The 18,266-nt window shown below is 37.4% G+C and overlaps 1 protein-coding gene across 1 annotated transcript in view; it reads left to right on the top strand.

Annotated features, from left to right (window-relative positions):
• The window catches only part of NEK11 (NIMA related kinase 11), a 143,037-nt gene extending 128,202 nt beyond the window's left edge, over positions 1-14,835 (top strand). The window contains 1 exon segment of the mRNA XM_060010177.1: positions 14,654-14,835. Within this exon segment, the coding sequence (XP_059866160.1) occupies positions 14,654-14,835 (182 nt within the window).
• Positions 14,836-18,266: the final 3,431 nt, after the last annotated feature.

The raw sequence follows: 18,266 nt of genomic DNA, 5'->3' as shown, positions 1-18,266 counted from the left end.
CCATAATAAACAAAATTAAAAGACAAATGAGAAATAAATTAAGAAATATTTATAATTCTTATAAAATTTACAATCTATAGTATATAAAATATACATGATATCTATCTATATTTTAATTCATAAATCACTAAGAAAAGGAAAAATAACCCAGTAGAAAAATGAGCAAGGTAGGAGCACCTAAATATATAAAAAAAATACTAACAGACAAAAAGGGAGTAATTGACAGGAATACAATAATAGTAGGAGACTTTCACACTGCACTGACATCAATGGACAGATATTCCAGACAGAAAATCAATAAGGTAACAGAGATCCTAAATGACACATTAAAACAGTTGGACTTAATATCTATAGGACACCATGTCCAAAAAACCAGAATACACGTTCTTTTCAAGCATGCATGGAACATTCTCTAGGATAGACCACATATTAGGACACAAAACAATCCTCAGCAAATTTAAGAGGATACAAATTATTTCAAGCATCTTTTCTGACCATAACAGTATGAAACTAGAAATCAACCACAGAAAGAAAAACGGGAAATAAAAGATCACATGGAGACTAAATAACATGTTACTGAAAAACCAATGGGTCAACAGTGAAATCAAAGAGGAAAGCAGAAAATACTCAGAGACAAATGACAAAGAAAACACAACCTTACAAAATCTATGGAATGCAGCAAAAGCGGTTCTAAGAGGGAAGTTCATAGCAAGACAGGCCCTCCTCAAGAAACAAGAAAAGATCCTCAAATAAACAACCTAACCTACTAGCTAAAAGAATTAGAAAAAGAAGAACAAAGTCAGCAGAAGGAAGGAAATAATAAATATCAAAGAGAAAATAAATAAAATAGAGATAAAAAATAGAAAGGATCAATAAAACCAAGAGCTGGTTTTTGAAAGGATAAACAAAATCAACAAATCTCTAGCCAGGTGCACCAAGAAGAAAAGACAAATAAACAAAATCAGAAATGAAAGAAGAGAAATAACAACTGATACCACAGAAATTTTAAAAATCATAAGAAAATACTCTGAACAGTTATATGCCAACAAATTGGACAATCTAGAAGGAATGGACAAGTTTCAAGAAACATACAGCCCACCAAAATTGAGTCAAGAAGAAAAAGATCATTTGAATAGACCTATCACTAGAAGTAAAATAGAAACTGTAATAATAATAATAATAAAACTCCCTGCAAGGGAGTTCACTGGTGGCCTAGTAGTTAAGATTCTGAGCTTTCACTACCATGACCCAGGTTCAGTCCCTGGTCAGGGAACTGAGAACCCATCCCACAAGTAATGTGGCACTGCTGACAAAAAACGAAACAAAACCCAACTCCCTGCAAAAAAAGTCCAGGACTGGATGGCTTCACTGGGGAATTCTACCAAACATACAAAGAACTTATACCTATCCTTCCCAAACTATTGCAAAAGATTGAAGAGGAAGGAAACACTCCCAAAGTCATTCTATGAAGCCACTATCACCCTGATATCAAATCCAGACAAAGACATTACAAAAAAGAGAACATTACAGGCCAATATATTTGATGGATATAAATGTAAAATCCTCAGTAAAATATTAATAAACCAAATCCAACAATACATAAAAAGGATCATACACCACATCATGATCAAGTTGAATTCATTCCAGGATTGCAAGAATGGCTCAACAGATGCAAATCAATCAATGTGATACACCACATCAACAAAAGAAAAGACAGAAACCACATGATCATCTCAATAGATGCAGAAAAAGCATTTGATAAAATTCAACATCCATTCATGATAAAATCTCTTCACCAAACTGGGCATAGAGAGAACATATCTCAACATAATAAAGGCTATTTATGACAAACCCACAGCCAACATTATACTCAATGGTAAAAAGCTAAAAGCCCTCCCACCAAATTCTGGGACAAGACAAGGATGCCCGCTCTCACCACTTCTATTCAATGTAATACTGGGTATCCTAGTCACAGCAATCAGACAAGAAAAAGAAAAGTTATCTAAATCAGAAGGGAAGAGGTAAAATTGTCATTATATGCAGGTGACATGATCCTCTATATAGAAAACCCTAAAGACTCCACACAAAAACTATTAGAACTAATAAATGAATTCAGCAAGGTAGCAGGATACAAGATTAATATACAGAAATCTGTTACATTTCTTTACATTAACAATAAAAATCAGAAATAGAAATTTAAAAAAATTCCCATTTAAAATTGTGTCAAAAAATAACTAGGAATAAACATAACCAAGGAGCTGAAAGAACGATACACTGAAAACTATAAAGTGTTGATAAAGGAAATTGAAAATGATGCAAAGAAATGGAAATATATCCCATGCTCTTGGACTGGAAGAATTAATATCGTTAAAATAGCCATACTACTCAAAGCAATCTGCAAATTTAATGCAATCCCTATCAAATTACACATGACATTTTTCACAAAACTAGAATAAATAATCCTAAAATATATATGGAACCAGAAAAGACCCAGAATTATCAAAGCAATCCTGAGGAAAAAGAACAAAGCTGGAGGCATAACACTCCCAATTGTAGTATTGTCTAGAGAACAGTATGGAGGTTCCTTAAAAAACTAAAAAGAGCTACTGTATGATCCAGCAATCCCACTCCTAGGCATATATCCAGAAAAGACAAAAACTCTAACTTGAAACAATGCATGCACCCCAATTTTCATAGCAGCACTATTTATAATAGCTAAGACATGGAAACAACCCAAATGCCAATCAACAGATGACTGGTTTAAGAAGATGTGGTGTATATATACAATGGAATCTTAACCCAGCCATAAAAAAGAATGAAATATTGCCATTTGCAGCAACATGGATGGACCTAGAGAATATCATACTAATTGAAGTATGTCAGAGAAAGATAAATATTATATGATATCACTTATATGTGGAATCTAAAATATGATACAAATGAATCTATATACAAAACAGAAACAAACTCATAGACATAGAAAACAAACTTATGATTACCAAAGGGAACAGGAGGGGGTATAAATTAGGGATCTGGAATTAACAAACTGCTGTATATAAAATAGATAAGCAACAAGAATTTACTGTATAACAAAGGGAACAATATTTAGTATCTTGTAATAACCTATAATGGAAAATAATCTGAAAAAATATATATGTAATGTATAACCGAATCACTTTGCTGCACATCTGAAACTAACGCAATATTGTAAATCAACTATACTTCAATAAAAAAAGAAAAATGAGCAAGAGAAATTACCAATTTCATGAGGTCCTTCCACAAATGGCTAATAAGAGGGATTCCACCTCATTAACTATTAAATAAATAAAAATTAAAACAATAATGTCACTGTGAAACAGGCAAAGATTTACAAGACTGAGAATATACAGTGTTAGTTAAAGTGTGAGAAAAAAACAGGATTTTTAAAATACATTGTTAGTAACATAGCATAACAGTTCTGAAGATATATTATATTATATATATATATATATATATTTTTTTTTTTTGTGGTACACGGGCCTCTCACTGTTGTGTCCTCTCCCATTGTGGAGCACAGGCTCTGGACGTGCAGGCTCAGTGGCCATGGCTCGCGGGCCTAGCCACTCCATGGCATGTGGGATTTTCTCGGACCAGGGCACGAACCCATGTCCCCTGCATTGGCAGGCGGACTCTCAACCACTGCACCACCAGGGATGCCCTATATAGTATTTTTAAAGAATTAATATTTTTATTTAACAATTTAAAAATTATGTGCAAAGTAATATTCTAGATGTTTAGGATACAGTGGTTTAAAAAATGTAAGTCACAGAATGTAACATTCTAGAACAGAAGTTAGAAAATGAATTTTAAAACACAAATAAAAATAAAATATGAATATAAAACACAATGGAGTTCTGCTACTGATGATGCAGGATTGGTAGTACCAACAAGTGTTCACTAGACTAGACATATATATATATATATATATATATATATATATATATATATATATATATATATATATATATATATATATATGATATACCCCAAAAGACTTAAGATACTGGAATTATCTGACATAGTCTATAAAATAATGATGCTTCCTATGTGTAAATAACCTTGAACATATTTGCAGGAAATAAGAAACTATAGAGGGGTGGGATAGGGAGGGTGGGAAGGAGGGAGATGCAAGAAGGAAGAGATACGGGAACATATGTATATGTACAACTGATTCACTTTGTTATAAAGCAGAAACTAACACACCATTGTAAAGCAATTATACTCCAAAAAATATGTAAAAAAATAATAATAATAAAAAAGAAACTATAAACACCATATAGCCTTTTGGTAAAGGAACCAAATAGAACTTATAAAAATGAAAACTACAATACACTGAGATTAAGAACTCAATGAATGAGTTTGCAACTAAAGCAATTAGAGAAAGAAGAAGAAAAAGACCCCAAAGTTAGCAGAAGGAGAGAAATCATTAAGATCAGATCAGAAATCAATGAAAAAGAAATGAAGGAAATGATAGCAGAGATCAATAAAACTAAAAGCTGGTGCTTTGAGAAGATAAACAAAATTGACAAACCATTAGCCAGACTCATCAAGAAAAAAAGGGAGAAGACTGAAATCAATAGAATTAGAAATGAAAATGGAGAAGTAACAACTGACACTGCAGAAATACAAAAGTTCATGAGAGATTACTACAAGCAATTCTATACCAATAAAATGGACAGCCTGGAAGAAATGGACAAATTCTTGGAAATGCACAACCTGCCAAGACTGAACCAGGAAGAAATAGAAAATAAGAACAGACAAATCACAAGCACTGAACTTAAAACTGTGATTAAAAATCTTCCAACACACAAAAGCCCAGGACAACATGACTTCACAGGTGAATTCCATCAAACATTTAGAGAAGAGCTAACACCTGTCCTCAAACTCTTCCAAAATATAGCAGAGGGAGGAACACTCCCAAACTCATTCTACGAGGCCACCATCACCCTGATACCAAAAGCAGACAAAGATATCACAAAGAAAGAAAACTACAGACCAGTATCACTGAAGAAAATAGATGCAAAAATCCTCAACAAAATACTAGCAAACAGAATCCAACAGCACATTAAAAGGATCATACACCATGATCAAGTTGGGTTTATTCCAGGAATTCAAGGATTCTTCAATATATGCAAATCAATCAACGTGATACACCATATTAACAAATTGAAGGAGAAAAACCATATGATCATCTCAAAAGATGCAGAGAAAGCTTTCAACAAAATTCAACACCAATTTATGATAAAAACCCTGCAGAAAGTAGTCATAGAGGGTTATTTCCTCAAAATAATAAAGACCATATATGACAAACCTACAGCCAATATCATCTTCAATGGTGAAAAACTGAAAACATTTCCACTAAGATCAGGAGCAAGAGAAGGTTGCCCACTGTCACCACTCTTATTCAACATAGTTTTGGAAGTTTTAGCCACAGCAATCAGAGAAGAAAAAGAAATAAAAGGAATCCAAATTGGTAAAGAAATAGTAAAGCTGTCACTGTTTGCAGATGACATGATACTATACATAGAGAATCCTAAAGATGCTACCAGAAAACTACGAGAACTAATCAATGAATATGGTAAAGTAGCAGGATACAAAATTAATGCACAGAAATCTCTGGCATACCTATACACTAATGATGAAGAATCTGAAAGTGAAATTAAGAAAACACTCCCATTTACCATTGCAACAAAAAGAATAAAATATCTAGGAATAAATGTAACTAAGGAGACAAAAGACCTGTATGCAGAAAATTATAAGACAATGATGAAAGAAATTAAAGATGATACAAAGAGATGGAGAGATATACCATGTTCTTGGATTGGAAGAATCAACATTGTGAAAATGACTCTACTACCCAAAGCAATCTACAGATTCAATGCAATCCCTATCAAACTACCACTGGAAGTTTTCACAGAATTAGAACAAAAAATTTCACAATTTGTATGGAAACAAAAAAGACCCTGAATAGCCAAAGCAATCTTGAGAATGAAAAATGGAGCTGGAGGAATCAGGCTCCCTGACTTCAGACTATACTACAAACCTACAGTAATCAAGGCAATATTGTAGTGGCACAAAAAGAAAAATATAGATCAATGGAATAAGGTAGAAAGCCCAGAGATAAACCCATGCACACATGATCACCTTATCTTTGATAAAGGAGGCAGGAATATACAGTGGAGAAAGGACAGCCTCTTCAATAAATGGTGCTGGGAAAACTGGACAGGTACATGTAAAAGTATGAGATTAGAACAAACCCTAACACCATAGACAAAAATAAGCTCAAAATGGATTAAAGACCCAAATGTAAGGCCAGAAACTATCAAATTCTTAAAGGAAAATGTAGGCGGAACACTCTGTAACATAAATCACAGCAAGATCCTTTTTGACCCACCTCCTAGAGTAATGGAAATAAAAACAAAAATAAACAAATGGGACCTAATGAAACTTCAAAGCTTTTACATAGCAAGGGAAACCATAAAGAAGACCAAAAGACAACCCTCAGAATGGGAGAAAATATTTACAAATGAAGCAACTGACAAAGGATTAATCTCCAAAATTTACAAGCAGCACATGCAGCTCAATAACAAAAAAAACAAACAACCCAGTCCAAAAATGGACAGAAGACCTAAATAGACATTTCTCCAAAGAAGATATACAGATTGCCAACAAACACATGAAAGAATGCTCAACATCATTAATCATTAGAGAAATGCAACTCAAAACTACAATGAGATATCCTCTCACACCAGTCAGAATGGCCATCATCAAACAATCTAGAAACAATAAATGCTGGAGAGGGTGTGGAGAAAAGGGAACACTCTTGCTCTGCTTGTGGGAATGTAAATTGATACAGCCACTATGGAAAACAGTATGGAGGTTCCTTAAAAAACTACAAATAGAACTACCATACGACCCAGCAATCCCACTACTGGGCATATATCCTGAGAAAACCATAATTCAAAAAGAGTCATGTACCAAAATGTTTATTGAAGCTCTATTTACAATAGCCAGGATATGGAAGCAACATAAGTGTCCATCATCAGATGAATGTATAAAGAAGATGTGGCACATATATACAATGGAATATTACTCAGCCATAAAAATAAAAATTGAGTTATTTGTAGTGAGGTTGATGGACCTAGAGTCTGTCATACAGAGTGAAGTAAGTCAGCAAGAGAAAAAGAAATAGCATGTGCTAACACATACATATGGAATGTAAGGAAAAAAAGTGTCATGAAGCACCTAGCGGTAAGACGGGAATAAAGACACAGACCTACCAGAGAATGGACTTGCGGATATGGGGAGGGGGAAGGGTAAGCTGTGACAAAGTGAGAGAGTGACATGGGCATATATACACTTCCAAACGTAAAATAGATAGCTAGTGGGAAGCAGCTGTATGGCACAGGGAGATCAGCTCAGTGCTTTGTGACAGCCTGGAGGGGTGGGATAGGGAGGGTGGGAGGGAGGGAGATGCAAGAGGGAAGAGATATGGGAACATATGTATATGTATAACTGATTCACTTTGTTATAAAGCAGAAACTAACACACCTTTGTAACGCAATTATACTCCAATAAAGGTGTTAAATAAATAGTAGATTAGACACAGCTAAAGCAGAAATTAAAGAATAGAAAGAGAAGTTGGAGACCTTATAACATGGAGAGACAAAACATGGAAATTACAGAAGAAAGGGTGAAAGACATGGAGTATACAGTGAGATCTCAAATCATTTAATTGAAGTTTCAGAAAGAAATGTAAACAAAGATAATAGGTGAGAATTTTCCAGAATTCATGATAGAAATTATTCAATAGATTCAAGAGATCCACTAATGCCAAGTAGGAAAACAAAAAGAAATCTACAGCTTGATACATTATATTAAAATCTCAGACAACTAAAGGTTCAGATATTCAGAGTCCAGAGGGAAATAAAAAGGAATTATCTTCAAGGGAGTGACAGTTAACTAACTGCTGATTTAATAGCAATAAAGGAAAGCATAAGTCATTGGCATCTTCAGTGTACTGAAAGAAAATAACTTCCAACTTACAATTCCATACAGAGTAAATCAGGAAATGAAAACTCAAATCCACTCTGAGATACCACTACATACTGCTCAGATGGACAAAAATTTAAAGTTTGACAATACCAAGTGTTCTCAAGGATGTGAAACTGCAAGGACAAATAACACTTCCATTACTGGAGTGTCAATTGGTGCTTCTTCTTTGAAAAATAGCTCTGCGTCATCTAATAAAGATGAAAATGTGCACACTGTATGGCTCAGCAATTTCATTCCTGGGGCTCTTACTTGGATATCTATATACATTTGTACACTGGGACATTCACAAGAATGCTGTAATAGCCCCAAATTAGAAACAATGCAAATGTTTATTAATAGTATAACAAATAAAATTATAGTGTATTGTGTACAATAGGATCCTATACAACAATAAAAGTAAACGGACTTCAACTGTTTGGAACAACACACATAAATCTTGTAAACATAAAAGGAGCAAAACCCAAGAGAATCCCTGAACTATAATTCTTTTTTCATAACCATCAAAACCAGACACATCAGACTATATCATTTAAGAATTATGTAAAGTTTAGAAACTAAAGGAAATCAAGGAAGTGTTTACCATAAAAGTAAAAATATTTGGTTATTTCTAAGGTAAAGAGCAGTGTTATAACCAGGAAGGGATATGGAATATATGAATGTGAGTGGTATTTCGGGGGCACTGATTAATTCTAAATTTCTTGAGCTAGATAGTATTTTTTTTGACATCTAATTAAAACATTTATTTAAAAATTCAGTGTAGAAGTAGACACAATTCTTTCTTTTTTTAAAACATCTTTATTGGAGTACAATTGCTTTACAATGTTGTGTTAGTTTCTCCTGTATAACAAAGTGAATCAGCTGTACGTATACATATATCCCCATATCGCCTCCCTCTTGCATCTCCCTCCCACCCTACCTATCCCACCCCTCTAGGTGGTCACAAAGCATGGAGCTGATGCTATGTGGCTGCTTCCCACTAGCTATCTATTTTACATTTGGTAGTGTATATAGGTCAATGCCACTCTCTTACTTTGTGCCAGCTTACCCTTCCCCCTCCCTGTGTCCTGAAGTCCATACTCTATGTCTGCGTCTTTATTCCTGTCCTGCCCCTAGTTTCTTGAGAACGTTCTTTCTTTCTTTCTTTTTTTTTAGATTCCATATATATGTGTTAGAATACGTATTTGTTTTTCTCTTTCTGACTTACTTCACTCTGTATGACAGACCACCTCACTACAAATAACTCAATTTTGTTTCTTTTTATGGCTGAGTAATATTCCATTGTATATATGTGCCACATCTTCTTTATCCATTCATCTGTAGATGGACGCTTAGGTTGCTTCCATGTCTTGGCTATTGTAAGTAGTTCGGGAATGAAAACTGTGGTACATGTCTCTTTTTGAATTATGGTTTTCTCAGGGTATATGCCCAGTAGCGGGATTCCTGGGTTGTATGGTAGTTCTATGTTTAGTTTTTTAAGAAACCTCCATACTGTTCTCCATAGTGGCTGGCTCAATTTACATTCCCACCAACAGTGCAGGAGGGTTCCCTTTTCTCCACGCCCTCTCCAGCATTTACTGTTTGTAGAGTGTTTGATGATGGACATTCATACTGGTGTGAGGTGATACCTCATTGTAGTTTTGATTTGCATTTCTCTAATGATTAGTGATGTTGAGCATTCTTTCATGTGTTTGTTGGCAATCTGTATATCTTCTTTGGAGAAATGTCTGTTTAGGTCTTCTGCCCATTTTTGGATTGGGTTGTTTGTTTTTTTGATATTGAGCTACATGAGCTGCTTGTAAATTTTGGAGACTAATCCTTTGTCAGTTGATTCGTTTGCAATATTATCTCCCATTTTGAGTGTTGTCCTTTCATCCTGTTTATGCTTTCCTTTGCTGTGCAAAGACTTTTAAGTTTCATTAGGTCCCACTTGATTATTTTTGTTTTTATTTCCATTTCTCTAGGAGGTGGGTCAAAAGGATCTTGCTGTGATTTATGTTATAGAGTGTTCTGCCTATGTTTTTCTCTAAGAGTTTTATAGTGTCTGTCTTCACATTTAGGTCTTTAATCCATTTTGAGTTTATATTTGTGTATGGTGTTAGGCAGTGTCCTAATTTCATTCTTTTACAGGTAGCTGTCCAGTTTTCCCAGCATCAATTGTTGAATAGTCTGTCTTCTCTCCATTGTATATTCTTGCCTCCTTTAGCTAAGATAAGGTGACCATATGTGCATGGGTTGATCTCTGGGCTTTCTAACCTGTTCCATTGGTCTATATTTCTGTTCTTGTGCCAGTATCATACTGTCTTGATTACCATAGCTGTGTAATATAGGCTGAAGTCAGAGAGCCTGTTCCTTCAGCTCCATTTTTCTTTCTCAAAATTGCATTGGCTATTTGTGGTCTTTTGTGTTTCCATACAAATTGTGCAATTTTTTGTTCTAATTCTGTGAAAAATGCCAGAAGTAGTTTGATAGGGATTGTATTGAATCTGTAGATTGCTTTGGATAGTATAGTAATTTTCACAATGTTGATTCTTCCAATCCAAGAACGTGGTATACCTCTCCATGTGTATGTATCATCTTTAATTTCTTTCATCAGTGTCTTATAGTTTTCTGCATACAGATCTTTTGTCTCCTTACGTAGGTTTATACCTAAGCATTTTATTCTTTTTATTGCAATGGCAAATGGGAGTGTTTCCTTAATTTCACTTTCAGATTTTTCATCATTAGAGTATAGGAATGCAAGAGATGTCTGTGCATTAATTTTGTATCCTGCTGCTTTACCAAATTCATTGATTAGCTCTGTAATTTTATGGTAGCGTATTAGGATTCTCTATGTATAGTACCATGTCATCTGCAAAGAGTGACAGCTTTACCTCTTCTTTTCCAATTTGGATTCCTTTTATTTCTTTTTCTTCTCTGATTGCTGTGGCTAAACTTTCAAAACAATGTGAATAATAGTGGTGACAGTGGGCAACCTTGTCTTGTTCCTGATCTTAGTGGAAACGGTTTCAGTTTTTCACCATTGAGGACAGTGTTGGCTGTGGGTTTGTCATATATGGCCTTTATTATGTTTAGCTAAGGTCCCTCTATGCCTACTTTCTGCAGGATTTTTGTCATAAATGGGTGTTGAATTGTGTCAAAAGCTTTTCCTGCATCTATTGAGATGATCATATGGTTTTTATTCTTCAATTTGTTAATATGGTGTATCAGATTGATTGATTTGCATATATTGAAGAATCCTTGCATTCCTGGGATAAACCCCACTTGGTCATGGTGAACGATCCTTTTAATGTGCTTTTGGATTCTGTTTTCTAGTATTTTGTTGAGGATTTTTGCATCTATGTTCATCAGTGATATTGGCCTGTAGTTTTCTTTCTTTGTGATATCTTTGTCTGCTTTTGGTATCAGGGTGATGGTGGCCTCGTAGAATGAGTTTGGGAGTGTTCCTCCCTCTGCTATATTTTGGAAGAGTTTGAGAAGGACAGGTGTTAGCTCTTCTCTAAATGTTTGATAGAATTCGCCTGTGAAGCCATGTGGTCCTGGGCTTTTTTTTGTTGGAAGATTATTATTATTTTTTTTTTGCAGTCCATGGGCCTCTCACTGTCATGGCCTCTCCCGTTGCGGAGCAACAGGCTCCGGACGTGCAGGCTCAGTGGCCGTGGCTCATGGGCGCAGCCGCTCCGTGGCATGTGGGATCTTCCCGGACTGGGGCACGAACCCGTGTCCCCTGTATCGGCAGGCGGACTCTCAACCACTGCACCACCAGGGAAGACCTGTTGGAAGATTTTTAATCACAGTTTCAATTTCAGTGCTTATAATTGGTCTGTTCATATTTTCTATTTCTTCCTGGTTGAGTCTTGGCAGGTTGTGCATTTCCAAGAATTTGTCCATTTCTTCCTGGTTGTCCATTTTATTGGCACAGAGTTGCTTGTAGTGATCTCTAATGATACTTTGTATTTCCGCAGTGTCAGTTGTTACTTCTCCTTTTTCATTCCTAATTCTACTGATTTGAGTCTTCTCCCTTTTTATCTTGATCAGTCTGGCTAATGGTTTATCAACTTTGTTATCTTCTCAACAAATCAGCTTTTAGTTTTATTGATCTTTGCTATTATTTCCTTCATTTCTTTTTCGTTTATTTCTGGTCTGATCTCTATGATTTCTTTCCTTCTGCTAACTTTGGGATATTTTTGTTCTTCTTTCTCTGATTGCTTTAGATGTGAGTTTAGTTTGTTTATTTGAGTTGTTTCTTGTTTCTTAAGGTAGCATTGTGTTGCTATAAACTTCCCTCTTAGAAGTGCTTTTACTGCATCCCAGAGGTTTTGGGTTGTCATGTTTTCATTGTCATTTGCTTCTAGGTATTTTTTGATTTCCTCTTTGATTTCTTCAGTGATCTCTTGGTTATTAAGTAGTGTATTGTTTAGCCTCCATGTGTTTGTATTTTTTACAGATTTTTTCCTGTAATTGATATCTAGTCTCATAGCATTGTGGTCAGAAAAGATACTTGATACGATTTCAATTCTCTAAATTTACCTAGGCTTGATTTGTGACCCAAGGTATGATCTATCCTGGAGAATGTTCCATGAGCACTTGAAAAGAAAGTGTATTCTGTTGTTTTTGGATGGAATGTCCTATAAATATCAATTAAGTCCATCTTGCTTAATGTATCATTTAAAGCTTGTGTTTTCTTAATTATTTTCATTTTGGATGATCTGTCCATTGGTGAAAGTAGGGTGTTAGAGTCCCCTACTATGAATGTGTTACTGTCGATTTCCCCTTTTATGGCTGTTAGTATTTGCCTTATGAATTGAGGTGCTCCTGTGTTGGCTCCATAAATATTTATAATTGTTATATCTTCTTGGATTGATCCCTTGATCATTATGTAGTGCCCTTCTTTGTCTCTTGTATAGTCTTTATTTAAAGTCTATTTTGTCTGATATGAGAATTGCCACTCCAGCTTTGTTTGGATTTCCGTTTGCAAGGAATATCTTTTTCCATCCCCTCATTTTCAGTGTGTATGTGTCCCTAGGTCTGAAGTGGGTCTCTTATAGACAGCATATATACAGGGCTTGTTTTTGTATCCATTCAGCCAGTCTGTGTTTTGGTTGGAGTATTTAATCCATTTACATTTAAGGTAATTATCGATATGTATGTTCCTATTACCATTTCTTAATTGGTCTGTGTTTGTTATTGTAGGTCTTTTCCTTCTCTTGTGTTTCCTGCCTAGAGAAGTTCCTTTACCATTTGTTTTAAACTGGTTTGGTGGTGCTGAGTTCTCTTAGATTTTGCTTGTCTGTAAGGGTTTTAATTTCTCCGGTGAATCTGAATGAGATCCTTGCTGGGTAGAGTAATCTTGGTTGTAGGTTTTTCCCTCTCATCACTTTAAATATGTCCTGCCACTCCCATCTGGCTTACAGAGTTTCTGCGGTAAGATCAGCTGTTAATCTTAATGGGATTCCCTTGTATGTTATTTGTTGCTTTTCCCTTGCTGCTTTTAATTTTTTTTTTTTGTATTTAATTTTTGATAGTTTGTTTAATATGTGTCCTGGCATTTTTCTCCTTGGATTTATCCTGTGTGGGATTTTCTGTGCTTCCTGGACTTGATTAACTATTTCCTTTCTCATATTAGGGAAGTTTTCAACTATAATCTCTTCAAATATTTTCTCAGTCCCTTTCTTTTTCTCTTCTTCTTCTGGGACCCCTGTAATTCAAATGTTGGTGTGTTTAATGTTGTCCCAGAGGTCTCTGAGACTGTCCTCAGTTCTTTTCATTCTTTTTTCTTTATTCTGCTCTGCAGTAGTTATTTCCACTATTTTATCTTCCAGGTCACTTATCCATTCTTCTGCCTCAGTTATTTTGCTACTGATCCCTTCTAAACAATTTTTAATTTCATTTATTGTGTTGTTCATCATTGTTTGTTTCATCTTTAGTTCTTCTACATCCTTGTTAAACGTTTCTTGTATTTTCTCCATTCTATTTCCATGATTTTGGATCATCTTTACTATTATCACTCTGAATTCTTTTTCAGGTAGAGTGCCTATTTCCTCTTCAATTGTTTGGTCTGGTGGGTTTTTACCTTAGTCCTTCATCTGCTGTGTGTTTCTCTGTCTTTTCATTTTGCTTAACTTACTATGTTTGGGGTCTCATTTTTGCAGGCTACTGATTTGTAGTTCCCGTTGGTTTTGATGTCTTCCCCAAGTGGTTAAGGTTGGTTCAGTGGGTTGTGTAGTCTTCCTGATAGAGGGGACTGGTGCCTGTGTTCTGGCGGATGAGGCTGGTTCTTGTCTTTCTGGTGGGCTGGATTGCATCTGGTGGTGTGTTTTGGGGTGTCTGTGACCTTATTATGATTTTAGGCAGCCTCTCTGCTAATGGGCGGGGTTGTGTTCCTGTCTTGCTAGTTGTTTGGCATGGGGTATCCAGCACTGGAGCTTGCTGGTCATTGAGTGGAGCTGAGTCTTAGCATTGAGATGGAGATCTCTGGGAGAGATCTCGCAGATTGATGTAGACACCATTCTTGAGTTAGTTCTCCTCTCCCAGCCACAGCGCTCTCCTGGCCCTGCTCCAGGCATCATGAGCTTTAGTTCTGAAGACTACCTGTGCGCTGCCTCCTCCTATTGCAAGGTGTTCAGAGACAGCTTGCGCCTGTACTTGGGCCTCTCTGGGGCCTCCGGCGTGAGTACCTTCCACTCGCAGTCACTGTCCTGCTGCAATGTGGCCTCCTCAGCTGCATGCTTCTCGGCCTCCTAGCTCTGCCTGGGCCTGGCCTACTGCCCGTCCCCGGCATTCGATGTGCTAGACCTGAGTCAGGTGGTGGTGCACATGTAAGAGTACAGGTTCTTCCACACTAACTAGAAGGAGCAATTGCAGGGCCTCAACAACCTCTCCGCCGTGCAGCAGCTGGAAACGCAGAACTGTGCACTCAAGGTCAAGCTGGCTGCACTGTGGCAGCGCCAAGCCCAGCAGTCACGCCTCCGTCTAGATAGTAGTTTTATAAGTATTTGCTTTATGTTTATTCCTTATATTGCTTTCTTATTGTTTAGTTTGGGAGGAAGCATTTTATAGAGACTTGAATGAAATGAGAGAGCAAACCATCCACATGTCTGGGAGGATTCTCTCTTACAGGAATGCTCTTGACCCAGCATTTTCATGTGTAGTAGTTTATCCTCTAGAAATACCCCTACAAGTTTGCAAAATTATATGTTCATTGCAACATTGTTTGGAACATGCAAGTAATATTGGATTGAGGGCTTATCTTCAGTGGGGATTTTTCTCCAAGAAAACGCTAAACGTCAGATTGTAGAAATGTCCCTTCAGAGTTGTTTCTTTTTTTTCTGGCAGGCATCTTGTATATTTGCTCCATACCAATTTAGTGTTAATGTCTTAGGAAATCCTACAGCACATGAGGAGTGTGAATTTAGATTCTCATAAGTCTACTTGTTGCCCCCAAAGCCCTGCAAAACTCTCTTGCATTTCCCCAAGCTGCTCAGTGAGAGCCAGAGTGTCTGGGAATCCACAACCCGCTCCACCCCCCAGTTCCCTGGAGGCAGCATTTTTAAAGTGGCTACTGTGTGCAAGCGTATAAACACTCCAGTGCCCCCCGCCAGTTGTCTCAGTTGTCTCTTGAGATCTATGGGATTGAGCCAAGGTCACCTTTCGTGGGACTCTGCTCCGTCCTGCCCCTTTGTGTGGCCTCCTGCTCCTCCCTTTCCCCCTCCCCACCCCTGCCAGTTTCTCCTGGGAACCTTTCTAACAAAAATCTTTGATGAAAGCTGGCATCTGTTTCTGGGGAATCCAACCTAAGAATTGGATTGACTGGTCCCCAAGTGAGCATTTAGGTATTCAGATGTCCCTCAGTATTGGAAGTAGCCTGGAATCCTACTCTCTGGGACTTTTGCAGCCTGAGTGGGAGATCTGAGTTCTCTTTGCCAACTTCATTCACCCTCTCTGTCAGATCCAAATTGGAAAAGAATACTCGTATTAGATCCTGTGATGGTTAATTCTATGTACCAGTTTGGCTAAGCTGTTGTGCACAGATGTTTGGTATAACACCTGTCTAGATGTTGGCTGCGACAGTATTTTTCACATGTGATCAATGTTAAATCATCAGTAGACTTTGAGTAAAAGCAGAGCACCCTCAATAGTGTGGGCAAGCCTCATCCAGCCAGTCTAAGGACTTAACAGAAAAGACTGAGGCCTCCCGAGGAGGAAGGAATTCTATCTCCAGACAGCCTTTAGACTCAAGACTGCAATATTAACTCTTGCCTGGGTCTCCAACCTGCTGACCTGCCCTGCAGATTTTGGATTTGCCAGCCCCTAGAATTGCAAGAGCCAATTACTTAAAATAAATATGTCTCTCTGTCTCTGTCTCTGTGTCTCTCCATCTCTCTGCTTCTCTCTGTGTCTCTCCAATCCCCTCCTCTCTCTCTCTCTCTACACACACACACACACACACACACACACACACACACACACATCGTATTGGTTCTGTTTCCCTGGAATACTGTGACTAATACAGATCACATTAAATGTCCCTGATCAGCTTCCCTTGTTCTGGACATTTCTCTGTTTAATTAGTCCATATTCACTTTCATGTAGGTTACAGTACATCTTAGTTTGGTGTTATTTTCTCCCCATAATTATGTGAATACTTAGTGTTCTAGCAATATGATATGATGCTGAAAATAATTATATACTTACTCCCCTAAATATGATTTTGACCACTTGGGGAACCATGTGAAATTTCAATAGTATCTGTCTGTTCAAGTCCATATTTGTCCTAATTATGAACCAAATCTTGTTACATATATGTTTTTCTATTTACAGTCTTTTAAAGGTAGAGGTTTCACCAACTTGGATATTGGGAGAAAGTTCTAGTGTAAAGTCTGTCACTGATTCATTATGTAACCTCAATGTAACAACCCAACTATTTATACATGAAGATAAAATGAATATTTTTCTCAAAATAAAAAAGAAAGAAAAGCTAAACTTTTAGGTTATTTTTTGTGGCCAGCTTCTAAGATGGCCGTCAGTGATTCATGCCCCTGTATGGTTCCCCACACACACATTAAATTGGCTGACCCGTGACACCAATAGGATGGTGTAGAAATTTCAGTGTGTCTTCCAAGGCTAAGTGGCAAAGATAGCACAGCTTCTGCCTTGCTCTTTAGGGTCACTCCCTCTGGGGGAAGTCAGCTGCCATGTTGCAAGGACACTCAAGCTGCCCTCGGAGGGGAGTGGGTCTGTGTGCCGGGAACTGAGGTTTCCTGCGAGGAGCCATGTGGGTGAGCTTAGGGTTGGATCTTCCTGTACCCATTAAGCCTGCAGATGACTATCGCCCCAGATGACTTCTTAACCAAAACCTCATGACAATCCCTGAGCCAGGACCTCCTGACCAAGCCACTCCTGGATTCCTGACTCACAGAAAATGTGGAGAAAATAAACATTTTTTATTGTTTTAAGCCATGGTTTGGGGGTAATTTGTTACACAACAATAGATAACTAATGCAAATAATTTTTATCGAAGGCTCTTTCTAGTGACTTCACATTTTAAAAAGTCACATTTTAACCTCTGGCCAGGGTTCTAGACATTACTTGAAGGTGCTCTGTAGTAGTTAGTGGCGTGTGTGTGGCATGGATAGTGGTTGAGAAGAGGGTAAAGCTGGCATGTGGAAAAGAGGTAGAGGTTGCAATGAATTTTTTTTGTATTTTTGGTATGTGGGTCTCTCATTGTTGTGGCCTCTCCTGTTGCGGAGCACAGGCTCTGGACGCGCAGGCTCAGCGGCCATGGCTTACGGGCCCAGCCACTCCGCGGCATGTGGGATCTTCCCGGACCGGGACATGAACCCGTGTCCCCTGCATTGGCAGGCGGACTCTCAACCACTGCGCCACCAGGAAAGCCCGCAATGAATTTTTAATGTCACATTCTGCAGATGTGGTTGCATTTGTGACTATGTGACCAAATTGAGTGGTTACCTTCGGAGAGTAGCCAAGCAGAATTATGTAATCAATATGATTTGATACAAATGAGCACTAGATCTAGAATTTGAAGACATGGTTTGGGGTCTGCCACTTCAAACTAAGTTGAAGAGGTCAAGGAACCCTAACTTTTATGTTCCTTGTGTGGACACAAGGGGATAACACCACCCATCTCACACCATGTAGTAAGGGAGCCTTGGGTG

The sequence above is a fragment of the Delphinus delphis genome, chromosome 4, assembly GCF_949987515.2.
Source record: "Delphinus delphis chromosome 4, mDelDel1.2, whole genome shotgun sequence".
Taxonomy (NCBI): domain Eukaryota; kingdom Metazoa; phylum Chordata; class Mammalia; order Artiodactyla; family Delphinidae; genus Delphinus; species Delphinus delphis.
This window is presented reverse-complemented; position numbering and strand designations above follow the sequence as displayed.